General features: G+C 47.3%; 1 protein-coding gene across 4 annotated transcripts in view; it reads left to right on the forward strand.

Moving 5' to 3' along the window:
* Positions 1 to 19,408, forward strand: part of FGF13 (fibroblast growth factor 13) — a 250,457-nt gene that overhangs the window by 192,642 nt on the left and 38,407 nt on the right. For 3 of the 4 annotated variants that reach the window (XM_056859937.1, XM_056859941.1, XM_056859940.1), the window contains 2 exons: positions 14,403 to 14,513; positions 18,930 to 19,033. In XM_056859937.1, coding sequence (XP_056715915.1) covers positions 14,403 to 14,513; positions 18,930 to 19,033 — 215 coding nt within the window. Of the gene's footprint in view, positions 1 to 7,217; positions 7,487 to 14,402; positions 14,514 to 18,929; positions 19,034 to 19,408 lie in introns of those variants that run through there. The other variant, XM_056859938.1, reaches the window with a different exon arrangement.

The following is a 19,408-nucleotide window of genomic DNA, read 5'->3' on the forward strand; positions in this document are numbered from 1 at the left end:
TCTTTTTCATACGTTGATTTGTGTCCCCATTAAGGTCAGTGAATTTATGCAAGCATCAACGGTAGGGTTGCCAACCTCCAGGTAGTAGCTGGAGATCTGCTGTTGTTATAACTGATCTCCAGTCGATAGAGATCACATCACCTGGAGAAAATGGCAGCTTTGGCAACTGGACTCTATGGCATTGAAGTCCCTCCCCTCCCCAAACCCCGCCCTCCTCAGGTTCCACCCCAAAAACCTCCCACCAGCGGCAAAGAGGGACCTGGCAACTCTAATCAGCGGGCACATGTGAACAAGCACGTGAACAGTGGTTTGTAGACTGTACCACTTTAGGCAGCAGGTGGGGGAGGGAGGGGAATCAGGATTCAACGCAACTGTTTTTTAAAACTCCCTGCCCATAGAAAGCTAGCTTGTCAGGAAGAAAGATTCTAGCTTCTCACTTATATGCTAGTTTTCTGTGTACACGGAATGTTTATGTAAGGCAACATTCAACCATATAACCCCTCTATTCAGTTGTGAACGGGTACAGTCTCAAGTTGGGTGTACCAAGTGCTCCTGAGTATGTAGGTTGGCTCTGAAACCTGCCTTCCCCTTTTAAAGTCTTTTGGGTAAAGCAGTGCTCCACAGATGGGAAAAAAATGCAAAGAATCCTCACTGACCCTCTCTCCTACCTCTCCCACAGTGTAATGGTTATATAGTTTAACACATCCATGTGAGCGGAAACATTCGGTAGGTCAAATGAAAGCTACTGAAGTTCAATGTGTCTCTGTTTTCTACAGTAATAAATTACACCAGGCCAGGGTCTGATATGGACCTTAAATAGGGTTGGCAGCTCTGGTTTGGGAAATACCTGGAGATTTTGGGGGCAGATCCTGAGGAGGCGGGGCTTCCAGAAGGGAGGGACTTCAATGTGGTACAATGCCATAGATTCCACCTTCCAAAGAGGATGATCTCCTGGAGATCAGTTGTAATCCCAGGAGATCTCCAGCTACCACCTGGAGGCTGGCAAGCCTAACCACAAGAGACCCCTGCAGCAAGCTGAGCCAAAATGGCCCCTTCCTTCCAGTGCCTCAGGGCCACTCAGCTCAGACCTGGGCCGAGGCAAAGGTGACAACAAACCATCAGCCCAATGGGAACTTTCCCGGTGAGTTGAAGGGCCAGTCCATCCTGAACATCACTTTGTGTTCTTGGAAAATCAGTGGGAAATGGGATTGCCTTTTCTTGAGATCACATCCTACTCCCAAGAAAAGGGAATGGTGTGCAACTTTAATGTCAGGCCTTGAATTAGCTCCACACCATTTCTCTCTAAATCACACCAATCCATTCAGTATTAGTGATGGCCGCACCTACCTCAGGCCAGTTAGCTCACGAGGCAAGAAAACAATATGGTGGACATTGAAATGGGTGGTGCAGAATGGAGATGTGGGCTGGAACAAATAATCCTTTGGCTCTACCTGTGGTGAAGAGTGGAGGGTGAGAGCTGGGTAGGCCTCCCCTCCCCTGGCATACATGGCCTGGCACTGATCCCAGCATGTAACCAAGCGGCAGCATCCCATAGGACTTGGCCAAACCCACCATCATCATTATACATGATTATGCACATGATTGAATGTAGATTAAATGTAAGATTTCAGTTGCACATATAACATCTGGATTAGGCCCCATCCACACCTTACTGTAACACATGAACATTTGCTAGTGTCAGAAGATGTTTAGCATAGCAAGTAGGCAGATGAGGAATGATCTCTTCCTCCCCACCCCTGAAACTGTATGTAGGGCTAGCATGTTGTCCAATGTACCCCTCTAATCTTGCAACAAAATGGGGAACTTCTGGACATATCCAAACTTCAGATGAATGCCAGGCCTTCGAGGGGAATGTTCATTCTAGCTTTCCTCTCCTGCGACTTGGCTTTCTCACAGAATATAAGCCTGCAGGCAGGGCCCATTTAATTTTTTCTACAGTGCCTAGTGACTCTGGGTGTTTATAGATTAAAAAAAAAGTTCAGAAATAGGCCAGCTCCAAGAGAAAATTTGCCATGTACTTTTGAGTCTCCCCTCTCTGAAATCAAAAGGGAGACCTGGAGTCAGAAAAGAAAGAATGACAGGAAGCCATGATGGTAGAGTTTAAGCCTAATTTTAGGGAGTATGGCTAGTATAACATGATTAGGCTGCATGCGTGGAGGATGGGAGATGAACTGAATCGTGCCAAAGATTTCATCCTTAGTATTATAGGCATTCCATTTTTATGCTGAAGTGTATAGCACCACCGAATGCACTATAATATATATTAAGTCTTCTCAGTATATTCCATTGCTTTGATCTCCCAAATTTAGTGTATATTTGGAAAATAACAACTGTTTAGTTTTTCAGTGAATTAAAAAAACTTAAATATTCATCTTCAAATATTAGTTTACAAATACCCAATGGATTTCTGATCTGAAAAGTGACAGTGAATGAGCATTAGTCAAATGAACTTTTCTGTCGCATGGTCCCACTTGGAAGTCATCCATGAGATCTATCAATTTCCTCTCTGCATATGGCGGGGGGAGCCCAAAAACCACTCATATGACAATGATACACATTCTCGGGGTTATATCAACCCAACTGCTTTCTAAAGTTTTGTTGTCGTGTTCCCTCCCCATTTTGTTGATCTGTGGCCACTATTTGCATCAGATGCTGTGTGTTTATTGGTGTGTGCTATTCTTACTGTCCATTGTTTCTACTTGGCTTTTCTGGACATTTTGGCTTTTTAATAGTACACGCTGCTTGGTAGAGTGTGGTGTGAAAAGGCAGAATATAAAGTAGCATGCAGTTAAAGAGGGGTGCTGCTTAGGAGCAAATCTAAGGGGAAAGCCCTCGGTACGCAGAAGCACACGTGTGCCGAGGGTTGCAAGAGATTGAATTAACTGCACTTGATTTTTTTCCCATGGAAAACCAGGAATGGACTTGGCATTCTTCTTCTTGGCACTCTTGCAAATGTAACAATGATGACCCTGGGATGTTGCCAGCAGGAACTGAACCAGGCATCTATACATTGTGAAATGTGATTGCTGGTCTCTTTAAGCTTGGAAAGCACCTGTCCTTGCATCAAACTCACAGGTGCTAATCAAACCATCTACCCCAACTTTATAACTGTCCACACTTTTGTAGGGCTAGGCGCACCTTTTGGGTCATGCAGGAAGACTCTCAATCCTGGGGAAATTGTTTCTTGGCTGCTTTTTCTCCAAGGGGCTCGGGGAGATACATATGGGCTGACTCCTTTTTAACCTTACATTCACATTGTGAAGTAAGATACACTTAGTGGCTATTGGATAATTGGCTCATGGAGCCAATGCAGGGATCTGAACTGAGCTATTCATAGCCCCAAACAAATGGTCCATTTATTAAATTAGATGGGCCAGTGCTTACTGTGTCTGTATGAATGGCTTATGGAATCTTGTTACCCCCTGTGTGCTGCACGGATGTCTATGCTACCCTATCCATATTGATGACCACTGAATCTGAATGTAAGAATTGCAACTGCTCAGCTTCTGAGCAACTGTTGAAGAAAAGTCCCCGCCGTTGGCTCAAGCAAAGAACAATGTAGCCATTAACTGAGTAGTGGGTGGAACCAGGGTTGCCAGGTCCCTCTTCACCACCAGCAGGAGGATTTTGGGGTGGAGCCTGAGGAAGGCGGGGTTTGGGGAAGGGAGGGACTTCAATGTTTTAGAGTCCAATTGCCAAAGTGGCCATTTTCTCCAGGTGAACTGATCTCTGTCAGCTGGAGATCAGTTGTAATAGCGGGAGATCTCCAGCTAGTACCTGGAGGTTGCCAACTCTAGGTGGAACTCACAATATGGAGGCCATTTCCAGTGCTGGATGTTGAAGCCTGAGGCTGCCAGGCTGTGTCCTTGACCCATTTCATTCTGACTCTCCCAAGTTTTCATGGGAAATCTTCAGAATGTCTCTTGGGTTTCTCTCTAGAAAACTACTGTGAATGGCAAACGAAACTGCTAAGGACTTAGAAGCAGCTACTGTCAAGTAGAACAGAAACTTGAGGATGTAACTCGGAGAACTGCAGAGGATAACTGCTTGCTTTTGGTCATGTTTGAAAGCTACCAGAGAGATTCCATTACTGGTTTCATTTTCATGGCTCCAGACGATAACACAAATGGCACTGGTTGAACTGAAATGTAGCCAATTCCATTTTCACCGCCATTATGCTATCACTTTCTCAACAGTCCAGCGTCATTTAGGCCCTGGATTTCAACACAGACATGCTTCTGCTCTGGGCTGCAATGCATTATGAGCTTTAGGGGGCCACACAGGCATGCTTTCAAGGGAACTCATTATATCCAATATTGTACCGCATCATGGTACAGCTGATCTTGATGCATTCCTACATATCCACTCCAAACAAGAAGAACAAAATTGCATGTTTTGGTGACATTAAACTACATGTAATAGTGACATTACAGAAGATGGCTTGGAAATGGTTGTGAGAATTGTAACAGCAGCAAGAAAGCACAATGCTTCTTGATGAAAATTAGGATGTCACTGTTCTAGGCAAATGGCTAGGTGATTTCTCAAGAGCAAAGTGGTGGGTTTTGATGCAGTTATCAGAAAGTAATTTATTGGAAACCAATTTGGGGGGGGGTTGGTTGGTTTTTTAGTTTGATGGCAGTTTTTTTTTAATATGGCAGCTTCAGCATTCTCCACAAAACCAAGGATCATATCTAATTCCCCTCTAGTTGTTACCTGCTTCATTTGAACACATGAAGCTGCCTTATACTGTAAGAGTGTTGGTCATTTAAGGTCCATATTGTCCACTCCGACTGGCAGTGGCTCAGGCAAAGGTCTGTCACTTCAGCTGCTACCAGATGTTTTTGACTAGAGATGCTGGGGATTGAACCTAGGACCTTCTGCATGCAAAACAGATGTCCTGCCACTGAGCCACAGTCTCTCCTTTGTACTTTCCCGAGCATGGGCTAAAGACATCGTATGTGCCACCCCAATGAAAATAGGCAGGCTCAGTGTCTAGATGTGAGTCTTCTGGGTACCGTATAGATTCCCCCTTGAGTTTCATGACAGAAAGTCAGGATTTAAATGAAAAGTCAAGTCAGCTATGTAAATATGCTGAGAATTTATAATGGAAACAAAGGTCCTTGCCTTAAGATTTCAATACTGCCTTCTCAGGATTCACCACACAGAAATCTTTGAAAAATTTTGTATGGAAGGGAAAAGACAGCTGGTGGTGGCAGGGACATGAAAAAGCCATAGGTGATATTTATTTGGTTATTTTATTTATACCCCGCTTTTTCCCCCAATGGGTACCTAAAGTGGTATACACTGTTCTCCCCTCTTCCATATTATTCTCACAACAACAGCCCTGTGAGGTAGGTTAGGCTGAGTGTGCGTGACTGGCCCAAAGTCACCCAGCAAGCTTCCATAGCAGAGTGGGAATTTGAATCCTGGTTTCCCAGATCAAACCCCTACTCCATACTGGCTCTTAAGTATGATACATGACATAGAGGAAATGGACAGCTCCAATAATTGGAGAACTCCAGATCACCCAATGAAGTTGATGGGAAACAGATTCAGGACCAGTGAAATACAATGCTTCTTCACTGGTGCATAATCAACTGGTGGAACTCACTGCCTCAAGATATAATGATAGCCAGTAGTTTAGATGGGCTTCCAGTTCATGATAGTTCTATTAATGGCTATTTGCCCTGATGACTGAAGGGCTCTTCCATGTTCAGGAGCAGCGATTATCAGTCGCTGGAGGGACTTTGTGCTTCTGCTGGGGGGCCTCCCAGAGCATCTGGGAGGAAATAGGACGCCGGACTAGATGGGCATCAGTCTGGTCCCACAAGGCTCTCCTTATGTGGGGAGGGTGACTGCTTGACGTGGCTGTTGACTGATTCTTCTGTCAGCCCCCTCGGCCTGGCCTGACATGGGTCCGTCGGCCGGCAGGGGCTGTGCTACCATCAGGCGAACTAGGCGGTCGCCTAGGGCGCAGACCTCAGAGGGTGGCAGAACTGACCCCAGGGGCACCGTTTGAAAGAGGCGAGTTTCTTGAAAAAAGGCAACTGACAATTTAAATGTTGTGTATGTATATAGTTGGGGAGTAAGCAAGGGAGACTTAGGAGCTTGAGTCCAGCGTGAAGGATCCTAAACCCTGCTCACCCTATTGGCTCGGCAAACGGATCCTATTGGCCCTAAGCCAGCATGTCCCATTGGTGACCGAGAGGGTATTCCCCCCCTATCACGGATGGGGGGGGGAGTGGCCGCAGGCGGCCAGGGGGGCAAAGAAGCAGGGCACGTTCAGGATGTAAGCCAGTTCTCTCTCTCTGTGTGTATGTATATGTGTGTGTGTGTGTGTGTATGTATATATATGTATATATATATATGCATATATATGTATGTATATATATGTGTGTGTGTATGTGTGTGTGTTAAAATAAGTACCACAACAGTGCTATGGAATAGAATTAATTATAACGTCTTGTAAAAAGCGCACGAATGCATCCGGCTTTTGTTTTTTCGAGAAGACCTCTGCTTTTGAAAACTGGTCAGCAACTGTGGGTGGGGGGCATCAGCCTGGGGCGCAACGCAGACTGGCCCCGGCCCCGGGCGGCTGGTTTCCCACCACAGGGGTCCTCCCCCTCCCGGGGGAAGCGAGCGGCAGCCCCCCTCCCCGCGCCCGCCCGTCCACCCGCCCGCCTGCCTGCCTGCGCACGGAGCCCGCGCTCTGCATCGCGTCGCCGCTGCTGGGCGGTGGGAGCGCGCAGGCTCGGCTGGCGGACGCTGCCCTCGCAGGGGGCTCGCACCGCACCGGCCGTCGGGCGGCTCCTTCTTCGCAGAGCCCTGGGCGAGGCGCTGCGCTCCGAGAGCTGCTGCCGCTGCCGCTGCTGCCGCTGCTGCCCAGGCCGCTCTCCGCCGTCGAACAGGTTGCCGGCTGGCCGGGCCGTCCGGGGAAGCCGAGGAGCTGCGCCAGGGCGCGCCCGGAGACCCCGCCGAGGGACCTGTTGGCGTCCGGAGACCCCGCCGAGTGCCCTGCCGGGGTGGCCCGGGCCGGCGGCAGCCCCGCAGGCCAGCGGGAGGGGGGCCGTCGGGAGCCCCCCCCTCCTTCCCTCCCTCCCTCCCTCCCTCCGTTCCCCGGCGCCGGAGCTCGCTGCGCTCCGCCGGGCTGCTGGGGCCGGCCCGCTGGGGTCTTTTTTTTCTTCCCCCCCGCGGGGAGGCGAGAGCAGCATGCTGGGGGGCCCCCCCGCAAGCAGCCCCCGCCGGCCCGCCGTGTGACCCTGCAGGGTGGCGGCCATGGCAGCAGCCATCGCCAGCTCCCTCATCCGCCAGAAGAGGCAAGCGCGCGAGCGGGAGAAGTCCAACGCCTGCAAGTGTGTCAGCAGCCCCAGCAAGACCAAGGCCAGCTGCGCCGACAAGAAGAAGCTCAGCGTCTTCTCCCGGGTCAAGCTCTTCGGCTCCAAGAAGAGGCGGCGGAGGAAACCAGGTGGGCTGGCCCACGACCGAAACCGGCAGCAGCTGCCTGCCACCCAGGCGGTAGGAAAGAGCAAGGGCCATTGGCCCACGGGAGGTGTCCCCTTGGCTTTGCCGCTCTCTAGATGCACGTTCCCCCCATCTGAATTCTCAAAACTCTGCACGGGTTGTTGAGTTTGGAGAATCTGAATGAGGAAAATGCGCATCGAAAGAGTGGCAAAGCCAAGGCGCAATCCCCGATGCGTAAATGGCCCAAGAGTCCAGTAGCCTCTTCAAGACTGCCAAATGCCTTTCAGAGTATGAGCTTTCACCGCTCACGAAAGCTTGTACCCTGCCATCAGTTTTGTTCTTCTTGAAGGTGTGGCTGGACCCTTGCTCTTTTCTGCTGCTGGTGGCAGATGAACACGGTTACCCCTCGCGATCTATCTTCCGCCCAGGCAGTCCCCCTGGCTCCGGCTTAAGCCCGGGACCTTTCTGCATGCCAGGCATGTCCGCTGCCTCTGAGCTTTGGCCTCTCCCCGAGCACTGCTGGTGGCTGGGCATGCTGCAGGTGAAGCCTGCCCCTGGCTGGCACCGGCTACGCGTGGAACGTGCGAGGCTTTCAGAAGGGATGCTTCGTTATCACAGTTCCCTAGTGGTTTCGCCTTCCTGAGGCGGGCGTCCGTGGTCTGAAGGGTTGTGGGGTCAGGCAAAGCGTGCTCTTTGGGGAGTCCCGGGGCCCCTGTGTGCCTTGCGTGGCGATCCCAAGAGACGGGAGTGGGTTCTAATAGAGGTGGCTTTGCAGGAGGATTTGTGGAGGTCTCTCTGCCGGCGTTGTTACTCCTGATAACTAGATGGATGCTTTGTGTATGTAGGGGGTAAGGATATGAACCCTGTGGCCATTTCCTGTTTTGAACCCCCTGAGGGCTTTTGGAAACTAAATGCTGGGCTTGATGGACCTTGGTGTGATGAGCAGAGGGAATCCTTATGGTCCTATAGGGTCCTCCCCCCTTCATGGGAGATGCTTCTGTGTAGAGTATAGCATGAAATGTGCATGCATAGATCTTCACAGGTGACATACATGCAATTGACATGTGTGGTCATCACAACTGACAGTCGCGACACAGCTTTCCTGCTGTTGCACTCACATGTGTTCCATGCCATGCATCTGTGATGTATGAATCTGCCCTTACAGTGCCTGTTTTGGCATCAGATGTCCAAATATACAGGTCTAGATGTGTGCCTGGCAGTTTTGTAATGTGTCTCTGCTTCCCATGTAGGGGACAAGATCATGTCCGTTTCCATTTTTAAGCAAATATAATGTAGGGATCGCCCATTAAAGAGACACGCAAGCAGACACCTTGGCTCTGTTGGCGTCCAAATTCCTTTTCATTACTTATGCTTTACCCCATCCATCCCACCAAAACACAGGACAGAGTATAACCTGCTGTCCCCTTTTGTCGCCACAACAACCTTGTGAGGTAGGCTACGCTCTGTGTGTGTGTGTGTGTGTGTAAGAAAGAGACTGAGAATGTGTGTGTGATTGCCCCAAAGTCACCAAATAAGCTATGTGAATGAGTAGCAATTTGCACCCAGGCCTGCATGGTTTACCTCCAATGCTCTGTACACTAGATCCATACTGGCTTTTTAAAAAAAAGTTTTGTTTCCCTAAACACCCAAATCCCATTTCTCTTTTATACTGCTCTGCCTTTTAATATATTTGCTTTCGAGCCTCTGTTTTCTCCCCCCCCCCCCTTGGGCTCACTAAACAAATTATATTTTTGCTCCTTACTTTTTTGCAATCTCTGCTTCTTGCACGCTCACCTATATAGATATGTTACAAAATAAATTAAGATTTTTCATACCCGCACATTTTTTTCTCTCGCAATTTTCCGGGCTTCCTCTGCTGCCCAGATTTTTTGTTATTAATGCTGTGACATCTGTGCACGGGGCGCTTTCCAGAGGAGAGGGCGACAGGTCCCGGCTTGTTGACGACAGTTGTCGATTCCTGCTTTCCTCCTACACAGACCAGCAATTGATTGGTTTCTCTCTCACTACACCCAACACCATCAATTTGATTCAAAAGGGCCCCTTCTGTTTTCTCTGCTGCGCGCAGAGCCACCAATCATGAATCCGTCTGACATTTTGATTTTTACATTTGTTTGCTTGTGCTGTGCGTACCGATTAATTTCTCTGGATTCCCGCAAACATGGTTTGGCAGATCGCATTTATTATCATTTGAGCTTTATTCTGCCCTTCCTTCAAGGAGGTCAATGTAGTGTACCTGGTTCTCTCCCCCCCTTCCCCCCCCCCATTTTATCCTCACAACAACCCAGTAAAGTTAAGGCTCAAGTGAGATTGCTGGCAGGGTCGAGATTTGAGCCTGGGTCCTAGTCCAGCATGCTAACCACTGCCCCATGATCTTTCCCAGTTTTTATTTCCAGTCCTATTTTGTATCTGTCATAAATGTACGTGCATAATCTCTCCTCCCCCACAGCACCCCCACTCAGGATACGCGAAGGGAGAATAAGAATATTGTATTTCGTTTCCCACCATATGGGCTGCTTCTAAGTATTTAGAAATCATATTTTGTATGTCTTTTTTCTCCTACATAGCATAGAATCATAGAATCATAGAGTTGGAAGGGACCACCAGGGTCATCTAGTCCAACCCCTTGCGCAATGCAGGAAATTCCTAACTACCTCCCCCCCACACCCCCAGTGACCCATACTTCATGCCCAGAAGATGGCCAAGGTGCCCTCCCTCTCATGATCTGCCTAAGGTCATAGTTTTGTCCCATGTTATCCTCTCAACAACCTTGTGAGGTAGCCTAGGCTGGGGAGTAGGGGCATGGCGAAGTGAGGATTTCTGAGCCGCTCTCTCTGCTCCAAGTCCAACTTGCTATGCCCCCACCCCCTCAGTCTGTGTGAATTTCTGCACTCGTCCTAGGCTTCTCCTCTCATCAGTGTGATGCTTTTCGTAAGAATTATGTATAAAGCGTATGATTTCAAGTAAGCTTGGAAGTGGGTGGAGGAGGAAGCATCAAAATGCCCTAGTGTGTTTCAGAAAGGGGGTGGGCAAAGTCCCTTTCTTGTTGTTTTTAGTTTGCTAAAAAAAGTCCGAAAGCCTTAGAACCTCAGCATCTTCTTGCTGAAAGACTGAATGCTATTTCACACATTATAGACCCAGCTTTAGGTGTGTGTATCCCTGACTGCTTCTTGCTTGGATATCTGTCACATTGACAATTCCTCTCCCCCCCCCCCCCAGAGATACATCTCACATTTTTGCCTTAAAACATAATGTCTGAGGGGTCCCGAGGTGACAGGCTTTCCAAACCATGGAAAAGCCAAAGCTTTGGGGATGGCTGTTAGGAACAGGAATGTAGAGAGGTGGTGAAATTGATATCTATCTAGCTGGTATCCTATCCTTTCTTCAAAAAGGTCAGGGCAGCATGCATGATTCTCCCGTCCTCCTCACATTTGTTCCGCAAAACAACCCTGTGAGGTAGGTTGGGCGGAGAGAGAGTGACTGGTCCAAGGTTAGCTACCCTCTGAGCTTTATGGGTGAATGGGAAGATGACCGTGGGTCTTCATCGTGTTTAGTATGACACGCTAGCCACTGTGGGTCATTATACAACTGACACAGCAACAAACCTGGGTTTGTCACCCAGCATAGGCTCCAATAGGAGATGCAGCAAGATCTGCTTTTGATGTATAAGGCATGTCCCCACCCACACAAATACCTCCTACATGTACAGCTTTAGGCGCACTCTTGGAAAAAAAACATCTTTAAAAAAAAAAATTATGCCAGGACCCAGCAGGGCAAATACCTGCCTATTGCATTTTTATCCTGTCTTTCCTCTCAGGAGCTTAGGTGGCACGGATGGTTCTTCTTTCCCACAACAACCCTGTGAGGTAGGTTAGGGTGAGAGGAAGTGATTGGCCCAAGGTCATCCAGTAAGTTTAATGGCTGAATGGGGACTTGAAGGCTAGTCTCCCAGATCTTAGTCCCGTGAAGGGTTGCCAGGTCCCTCTTCGCCACCAGTGGGAGGTTTTTTGGGCGGAGCCTGAGGAGGACAGGATTTGGGGACGGGACTTCAATGCCGTAAAGTCCAGTTGCCAAAGCAGTCATTTTCTCCAGGGGAACTGATCTCTATGGGCTGGAGATCAGTTGTTATAGCAGGAGATCTCCAGCTAGTACCTGGGGGTTACAATACAAAAAAGAGGCACCTCCGTGCCTGTACCGTGTAGGTTAGGAAATCAGCACAGGAGAAATTAATTCAAAATTGCAAAAATCTTATTCATGCTAGACATATATAACGAGACAACATGGAATACACTACATTACATTACAAACATCAATACTGAATCACTATCCTAATTACCAATATATACAATGTATGCAAAACATGTTTAGTGCAGTCTCTATGCAACAATATAGTCGTCTTGGTATATAATCTTCTTGGTGATTAACAAACACAGTTCTCAAAATGATCCAATGATTGATATCATCCAGAATAATCCCATCAGAAAGGTGAACCCCCCTCCCCCCTTCTTTTTCCCATTCACCTTACTGATGGGATTATTCTGGATGATACCAATCATTGGATCATTTTGAGAACTGTGTTTGTTAATCACCAAGAAGATTATATACCAAGAAGACTATATTGTTGCATAGAGACTGCACCAAACATGTTTTGCATACATTGTATATATTGGTAATTAGGATAGTAATTCAGTATTGATGTTTGTAATGTAATGTAGTGTATCCCATGTTGTCTCGTTATATATGTCTAGCATGTAGGGTTGCTGGAGGTTGGCAACCCTAGTCCCATGCCGTAACCTCTACACCACATAACACTGAGTCTATACTTCTCAGGGCCATTTCAGATTGAGAAAGGTGCATGGCAGAAGGCTTAAACCCCGTTCCCTTTATGCCACAGTCTTGATCTCAATTTAGGCTCTGCGTACCTGAAAGCAGTATTAAAAAAAAAAAAAAAAAAGAGCTGGGAGCTCTGCCCATGGATTGCCTCGCATCTCATGTAACCCAGCCTTTAAAGGGTCAAACTAGACGTGACGGAGAACACGGATCTCCCAGCAACTTTCAAAAATGACTTACATCTGCATGTGGGACCCTGATTTAGATTTTGTCCATGCAGGGTAGGTGAAGGGGGGTGTTAAGCCTTTCACCGCTGCATGCCTCCTCCCGCACTATTATTAGCACTTTAAAGAAAAGGAAAAAGACAGCTTTCCAGTTTAAAAAACAACCTTACATGTTGTTGTGCGAAGAGGTTCTAAATAAGTATAAATGCTTCCCTTGGTCAGTCTGCCCAGCTAATGATTCGGGGCGTTTTGCAGGATGCAGCTCAATGTTTTGTTTGGTTCCCTCTTGAACGGCATGAAAAATGTTGCCTTTCTCAGCCTGTGGCTGTAGCCGGTCCCCTCCCTCATAGGGGCTTAGGGAGGGTGAAAAACAGCCTCAGCCATATGAAGTGGGATGTACATTTGGCTGTGGTGCAGGTGGGCATTTTCTGGAAGGAAACGTCCCTCCTTGAAACTCTTCTCCAGACTGCTTTTCCTTACCTAGAAAGCTGCCCTTGCCATGAGAGCAGTGGTGCTCCTGACTTTAAATTGTGACACTCGATGGCTCATTTTCCAACCTTTGAGGTGGATTTGGCACCCTTTCGTTTCCAAAAGGGTGTGTGCACTCGCATGCACATATGCCCAGCTCCAGAGGTGGCACAGCTGGGTCTCTGGTGGAGCTCCAAAATGGTCCCAGTTGTCGCTGCAACAGGGCATAGAGAATGTTGAAGAGAATGCCGGAGAATTCTCAGTTTGCATGCCCCAAGCTAAGGTGGCCCACTGGGGGTGTTGGTCCCCCCCTCAAATCCTGGAGCACTGTGTGTCTGTTACAGTGAAGTGTAGAATAGTGCACATCTTTTTGGACTCCAGGCGACAGGCTCTAGTCTTAAATGCACTTCCCTGTTAAACAGACTGGCTCCAGATAGAACCCTAGCCCCCGGAGAGAGAAAAGGTTCTAGTCCATCTACCCAGCTCCCTGCTGGACTAGCTTTCCATCTGCGAGGAGGTTTCAGGTGGGAGCATTCAGAAAGGTGCTTTCCCTGCCTGCAGTCGGAGGTGATATGGCCCTCTCTACCACCTTGGCGTTCTGCCACCTCATTCTGCTGCTCATGTGAACCAGGCTCATTTCTGCGCAGTTTGGAAGCACTGAAGTGAATGTTGACAGCCAACATTCTCCAGCTTTTGGACATTGTCAGCATTTGTCTGTGAATGCCAATATCCACCAAATTTCTGACATTCCTTGTAAGCTCTCTCTCTCTTTCTCTGTTTGCCTGTATATAATCTCAGTATTAGTATTGCCGCGGTGTTAAGCCATACCTTTTCCTGTGCTGTCCAAGTCCAACGTACATTTTACTCCCGTCTCTTTACGCTCTTCATGAGACCTGCAGTGGTACTAACTGTTTCTTTCAGCTTGGTTCTAGATTGGCCTTTAATTTTATTCTTCCCGTTTCAGCAGCTCTGTCCTTCCCGCCCCCGTGTTTTTTTTTTACCTTTGACAAATCTCAGCTCATTAAAACACAAGATGTTCTCCTTGCTGGCGGATTCCTAATCTTAATGGAGATCAAACTTAGCTCCCTGAGCCACGTAACGCATGGCTGGAATTTTGATTCACCGGCGAAATATTTTTGTGTTTGTGCTTTTGTGTTGCAAATGACCTGTATTTCTCAAATCAAGGGAAATAGGATCGTGTGTTCAAGCTCCTGTTTCGATCTTCAGTCTCAGCACGCAGTTGTCACCGTTCAAATGTTGGCCGTTCTTCTCAAAAGGACCAAGCAAGCCTCTGTAAAAAAAAAAAAAAATCCAGAAACATGTGCGATACTGGACTTTGGGTTCCAACCTTAGTTTTTTAACATGTTTGTTTACTTACAGAGCCACAGCTTAAAGGCATTGTGACGAAACTGTACAGCCGGCAAGGATACCACTTGCAGCTGCAAGCAGACGGGACTATCGATGGCACGAAGGAGGAGGAGAGCACCTACAGTGAGTATCTCCCTCCTGGGAACAGAGAGCTACTGGATGATATTTGCTCAGCCTCCTAGTCCACATGAACAGCCTTTTGAAAGCAGTGGGCTGTTTTTCAAGGGGCATGTGTGCGAGTGAGAGAGGCAAATGGAGCTAAAGCAATATTAGCGCGGCGTGCATGTTTACTGTTGGCCCCGAAAGAAAGGCTCAGAAAAACACTTGAAAACTAGCTAAATCGGAGGAGGAAGTCTGGGAGGGAAATCCCCCCCTCATCTAAATGGTATCTCCATGGAGATCTGGAGAGCTTCATTACAGTGCTTTGGGGATTTCGTTTTGATTTTTATGCTCCAGCAGGGAGAAGTTTCTCACCCCCTTGCTTCGCCTGAAATAAAACAAAACCATCTCCATTACAAATCCATCAGACAAAAGTTTATGTCAGAGAAGGGGATTATTGTCCCCATTTTGTCCCTATTTCCTTCCCATCACCCTCTGCTGATAAACATCAGAGTAATTGCCTTTGCCCGAAGTACCATAATTCGCTGTTGGAGAGTTTGCTCAAACAAGGCAAAATATCTAATCCTGTAAAACTATCCTTGAAAAGATGTTTGCAGAAAAGAGCTCCGGAGTCACTTCAGGGCTGTTGCCCCTGTGGAGTCTGTATGATGCCATTCCTGTTAGATTTGCATCTCTGGCATTGCTAAACACCGTAGAGAAGTCCAAATTAAATTACACGCAGTTTATTGGAAGGGGTTGCAGAGTTTGTGGTGGTGTTGTTTTTTTTAATGCCAAACTCCTCTTCAGATATTCAAGTCCCACTCAAGGACTGACGAATCATCATTCTGGTTAGAACCGTGGTTCGTCTGACTCAGCACTGTCTTGTGATAGCCGTCACCCAAGCAGATGCAAGCAGGTTGGGATGGCAAACATTCAACTCGGTGTTGTTGGTAGCAAGTTGTCAGAGGTATACTGTCAACAAAAAGAGCCCACTGCTAGACCTAGCTGTCATATATTTATTCAACTGGATTTCTAAACAGATTTATGCTACTGGCCACCGACTCACCATGTGGCCATGGATTCCTAGGTAAACTAGTTGTGTGTGACATTTTCATTTCCTCCCCCCCACATCTTTTTTTACCAGCAGCGGACAGGTCTGGGAACTGAATCCAACTACCACGCTCCTAATGGTATTCTGCCCACTTAACTGGGATCGGTTTGGGCCCTCTCCGTCTTTGTGTTGGGTTCGCCTGTCCCAATCATAATGCTTTTCTGCAAGATAGGTGCAGTTTAAATGTGTGTTTGTGTGTTAGACTGTCCAATTGCTTACCACCCGAAGGAATCCCACAGAACTTAGAATCACAGAATCGTAGAGTTGGAAGGGACAGGCAGGGTCATCTAGTCCAACCCTCTGCAGGAAATTCGCAACTACCTGTCCTGCCCCCCCAGTGACATCTACTCTATGCCAGGAAGATGGCAAAAAAAAAAAAAAAAAAAAACACACACCTCCAGGTTCCCTGATCAATCTGGCCTGGAGGAAAATTGCTTCCTGACTTAAAATTGCTTCCTGACTTAAAACACCTCCAGGTTCCCTGATCAGTCTGACCTGGAGGAAAATTGCTTCCTGACTTAAAATTGATTCCTGGAGGAAAACTGCTTCCTGCTGCTTCCACTTACGCTCAACATAAGTGGCACCTGGTTGGCCACTGTGTGAACAGACTGCTGGACTTGATGGGCCTTGGTCTGATCCAGCAGGGCCTTTCTTACGTTCTTATGAGTTGTAATGCTGCAGGAGGTTTCTCTGTGGCTAAAGAGTCTTCCATTTCTCCCTGATGCAGAAACCCCAGGCCTCTCTGCACAAGAGGCCTTTTGGCTGCTTCACGCATGCACGTTTGATAACAAGAGGCATCGGTGAACGAGCCGCTGCAGATCAATACTGCACATTGCTTGACACCAGCTTCAGCGCTGTCCTTTCAGTGACACTCAGTTGAGAGCCTTCAAGCATTGAGTTAATCAGTGGTGGCATCCTCAAGTAAATGAATATGTGTGTGTATGACCCATTATTGACAGTCTGCGTCCCATCAAAACATGCATGCATTGAGTGAAAATAAGGGTTTCCACCCTTGACGCAAATAACAATATGTGTTTCAAGGAGCTACCTTTATGGGAAACATAAATCTCCAATTTTCCTTCGAGAAGACAAGTTTATAGGAGAGCCGCTCAATTGGCAGAAAATATACCGGTAACTGTTCCTTTGCCCAAGCTCCAAAATTAGGATATAGTTTAGAGGAGGTAGTACAGTCATACCTCATGGAAGATCTTCTCATAACCTTACTCTCCTCTTTATTAGAATCTCACAAGATGGGTCATTGTTATAACAGCACGGTAGAGAGGCAGCCAAAAAGCAGATAACACAATTATATTTCCATTGGTGACAGGTTTCTATAGACCTCAGGCGGTCTTTACAGGACTCCCAAAAGCAGGGTCTAGCTTTGCCTTGGAACTACATGTTGCCATCAAAGACAGGGATCTCCAACAGGTAGCCTGTGAGCTATGGGTAGCTCAATTGTTGATGCATCCCCTAGAATCTAGACTAAGGAAAAGACTGAAAAGATCTACTCTAGACTTTATAAAAAGGGTGTTGTTGTTTTTTAAACAACTTAGGATTTTTCTTTGTACTGTTTAGCTGATAGCTTAATTTCTGATGCTCTTCCTAATCCTAGAAACAGAATAAAACTTGGTAACTTACCAGGGGTAAGGGGAAGTAGCTCAGGACATTTTTCATTACTCAGAAGTAAAAAAAAAGGTAAAGGTCCCCTGTGCAAGCACCAGGTCATTCCTGACCCATGGGGTGACGTCACATCCCGACGTTTCCAAGGCAGACTTTGTTTGCGGGGTGGTTTGCCAGTGCCTTCCCCAGTAGCTGTCATTAATGAAGCGGATGGACCCCTGATCTAAGACCATTAGTTCCAGAGTCCCAGAATCGCATAACTGCACCACTGTTCGTAATGATGTTCTCATGTGTCGAGCTTTACCTCCCCTCAGGTGTGCATGGCAGCCATTCACACTTAGGGGAGAAAGGATAATGTGATTTATTTGCTTGCTTGAACAACGTCTACCCTGACTTTCTGCTCAGACAGAGCCCTTAAGACTACTCATCCAAAGTGTGAAATGATCATTAAATAACCAATGGTAGCATATTGGGCTGGCATCAACACCCTTAATGAAATACACAGAACAGAGCATGGATTAACACAGACCAGAAGCACTAAAGTCAAATTGTGAAAAGCTAGGGATAATTAAAAATAATAATAATTTAATTTTAAAAATAAATAAATAATTCTAACTCGGCACTAAAAGAAAACGGAGGGAGTGAAGGATAAACATTTTGGGGAAGGATATTCCTCAACTGCAGCACCACCACAGAGAAGGCCCTCTCCTTGCTTACCAAACACCTGACTATAGAAAGGAAAGGTGCATAATGTAGGGTACCATTAGGGTGGGAGTAAATCTGCCCTTGGTGGTCCCAGTTCCTTAGAGGGAGCATTAGGCTTTGTGTCCCCCCAAAAAATGCCCATTTACTCCCCCCCCCCCATAGAACATAGTGGGAGTTATTGGCAACCAAGTATTATTTTTTTTACATTGTCTTCCATTTCTCAAGTCTTGGTCTCCCTTCCCATGGAGGAGAGCTGATGAAAGCCAACAGGCTCTCCCTGCTGGCCAGTTGATGTCTGGGGCTTGGAGCTGAAAGCACACGGGACCCAATCTTAGTCTCAAGCCTTCCCTGATTAGCTAGTCGGTGGTGCCATGCGGGAGGGCTGCTTAGAGCTGGGAGCCCACCCTGATCCAAGACCTCTGCCACCCACCAGCCAGCACTTTCAGCTCCAAGCCCTCATCATCAGCTGGCTGGAAATGTTACACTATCCGATCGCCTAGATACAATCCCTGACTCACCAAAGGGGACCAGGCGATGATAGTCTCATCAGTTCATATATAAAGAGCATGGAAACTGGGTTAGGTTTGCTGTGAGGAATGATGGTCAAAGGTTTGCAGTATCCCCCCAGCCCCCAAAAGTGAGGTGATTAATTTATTAAAGTATTTGTACTCTGCCTTCCCCTCATGGCTCAAGGAGGCTTACAATGCCAAATGAATGCTGTACAGACGTATGCTTCAGTACTGGGGAAGTGATAATAATTGTCTTGAACTTTTTAAAAAATAAAAGATAAGAGCAAAGGGCTAACAATATGCTGTGAGGGTGGGACAAAGGCTGTTTTCTTGTGTTTCCACTTTCTGAAATAAGCTATTTGTATACTCAAGACTGTGTGACAGATGCAAGGGGGAATTTAAATGTAAAAATCCAGCCTGTGGCCCTTGAAGGAAAATGCAGCGATGTTGTCAAAGCAGAAAGAAATTACCTTTCTTTATTTGCTTTGCCCGCAGCTGTGTTTAACCTCATACCCGTGGGTTTACGAGTGGTGGCGATTCAAGGCGTTCAGACAAAATTGTACTTAGCGATGAACAGTGAAGGATACTTGTACACATCGGTAAGTACTTCCTCTCTTTTGTTCCTCTGTCTTGTACCTTTTGGAATCCTCAGATCCTGGAACTGCATTTTGTGGGAGCGGCTGCGGCTCAGAGAACTCACCAGGGAGCAGGTGCAGGGGAGATCCTTTCTCTGCCACAGGCCTTGGAGAACAGCTGACTGTCTGGCTTGGCTGGATGAATGGTTTGGCTTCATATAAAGCAAGGTCTGGAGGGCTCACAGCTCGGTGGTAATGCGCCTGCGGAAGGTAGAAGATCCCAGGTTCAATCCACGGCATCTTCAGCTAAATTATCTCTACTAGCAGTTGTTACAGCTAAGATAACTAGGTTTTTATTGCACTGGACCCAGGTTTCTGGAGATCTGTACCTTCTCGTAA

Source organism: Euleptes europaea, chromosome 13, assembly GCF_029931775.1.
Source record: "Euleptes europaea isolate rEulEur1 chromosome 13, rEulEur1.hap1, whole genome shotgun sequence".
NCBI lineage: Eukaryota > Metazoa > Chordata > Lepidosauria > Squamata > Sphaerodactylidae > Euleptes > Euleptes europaea.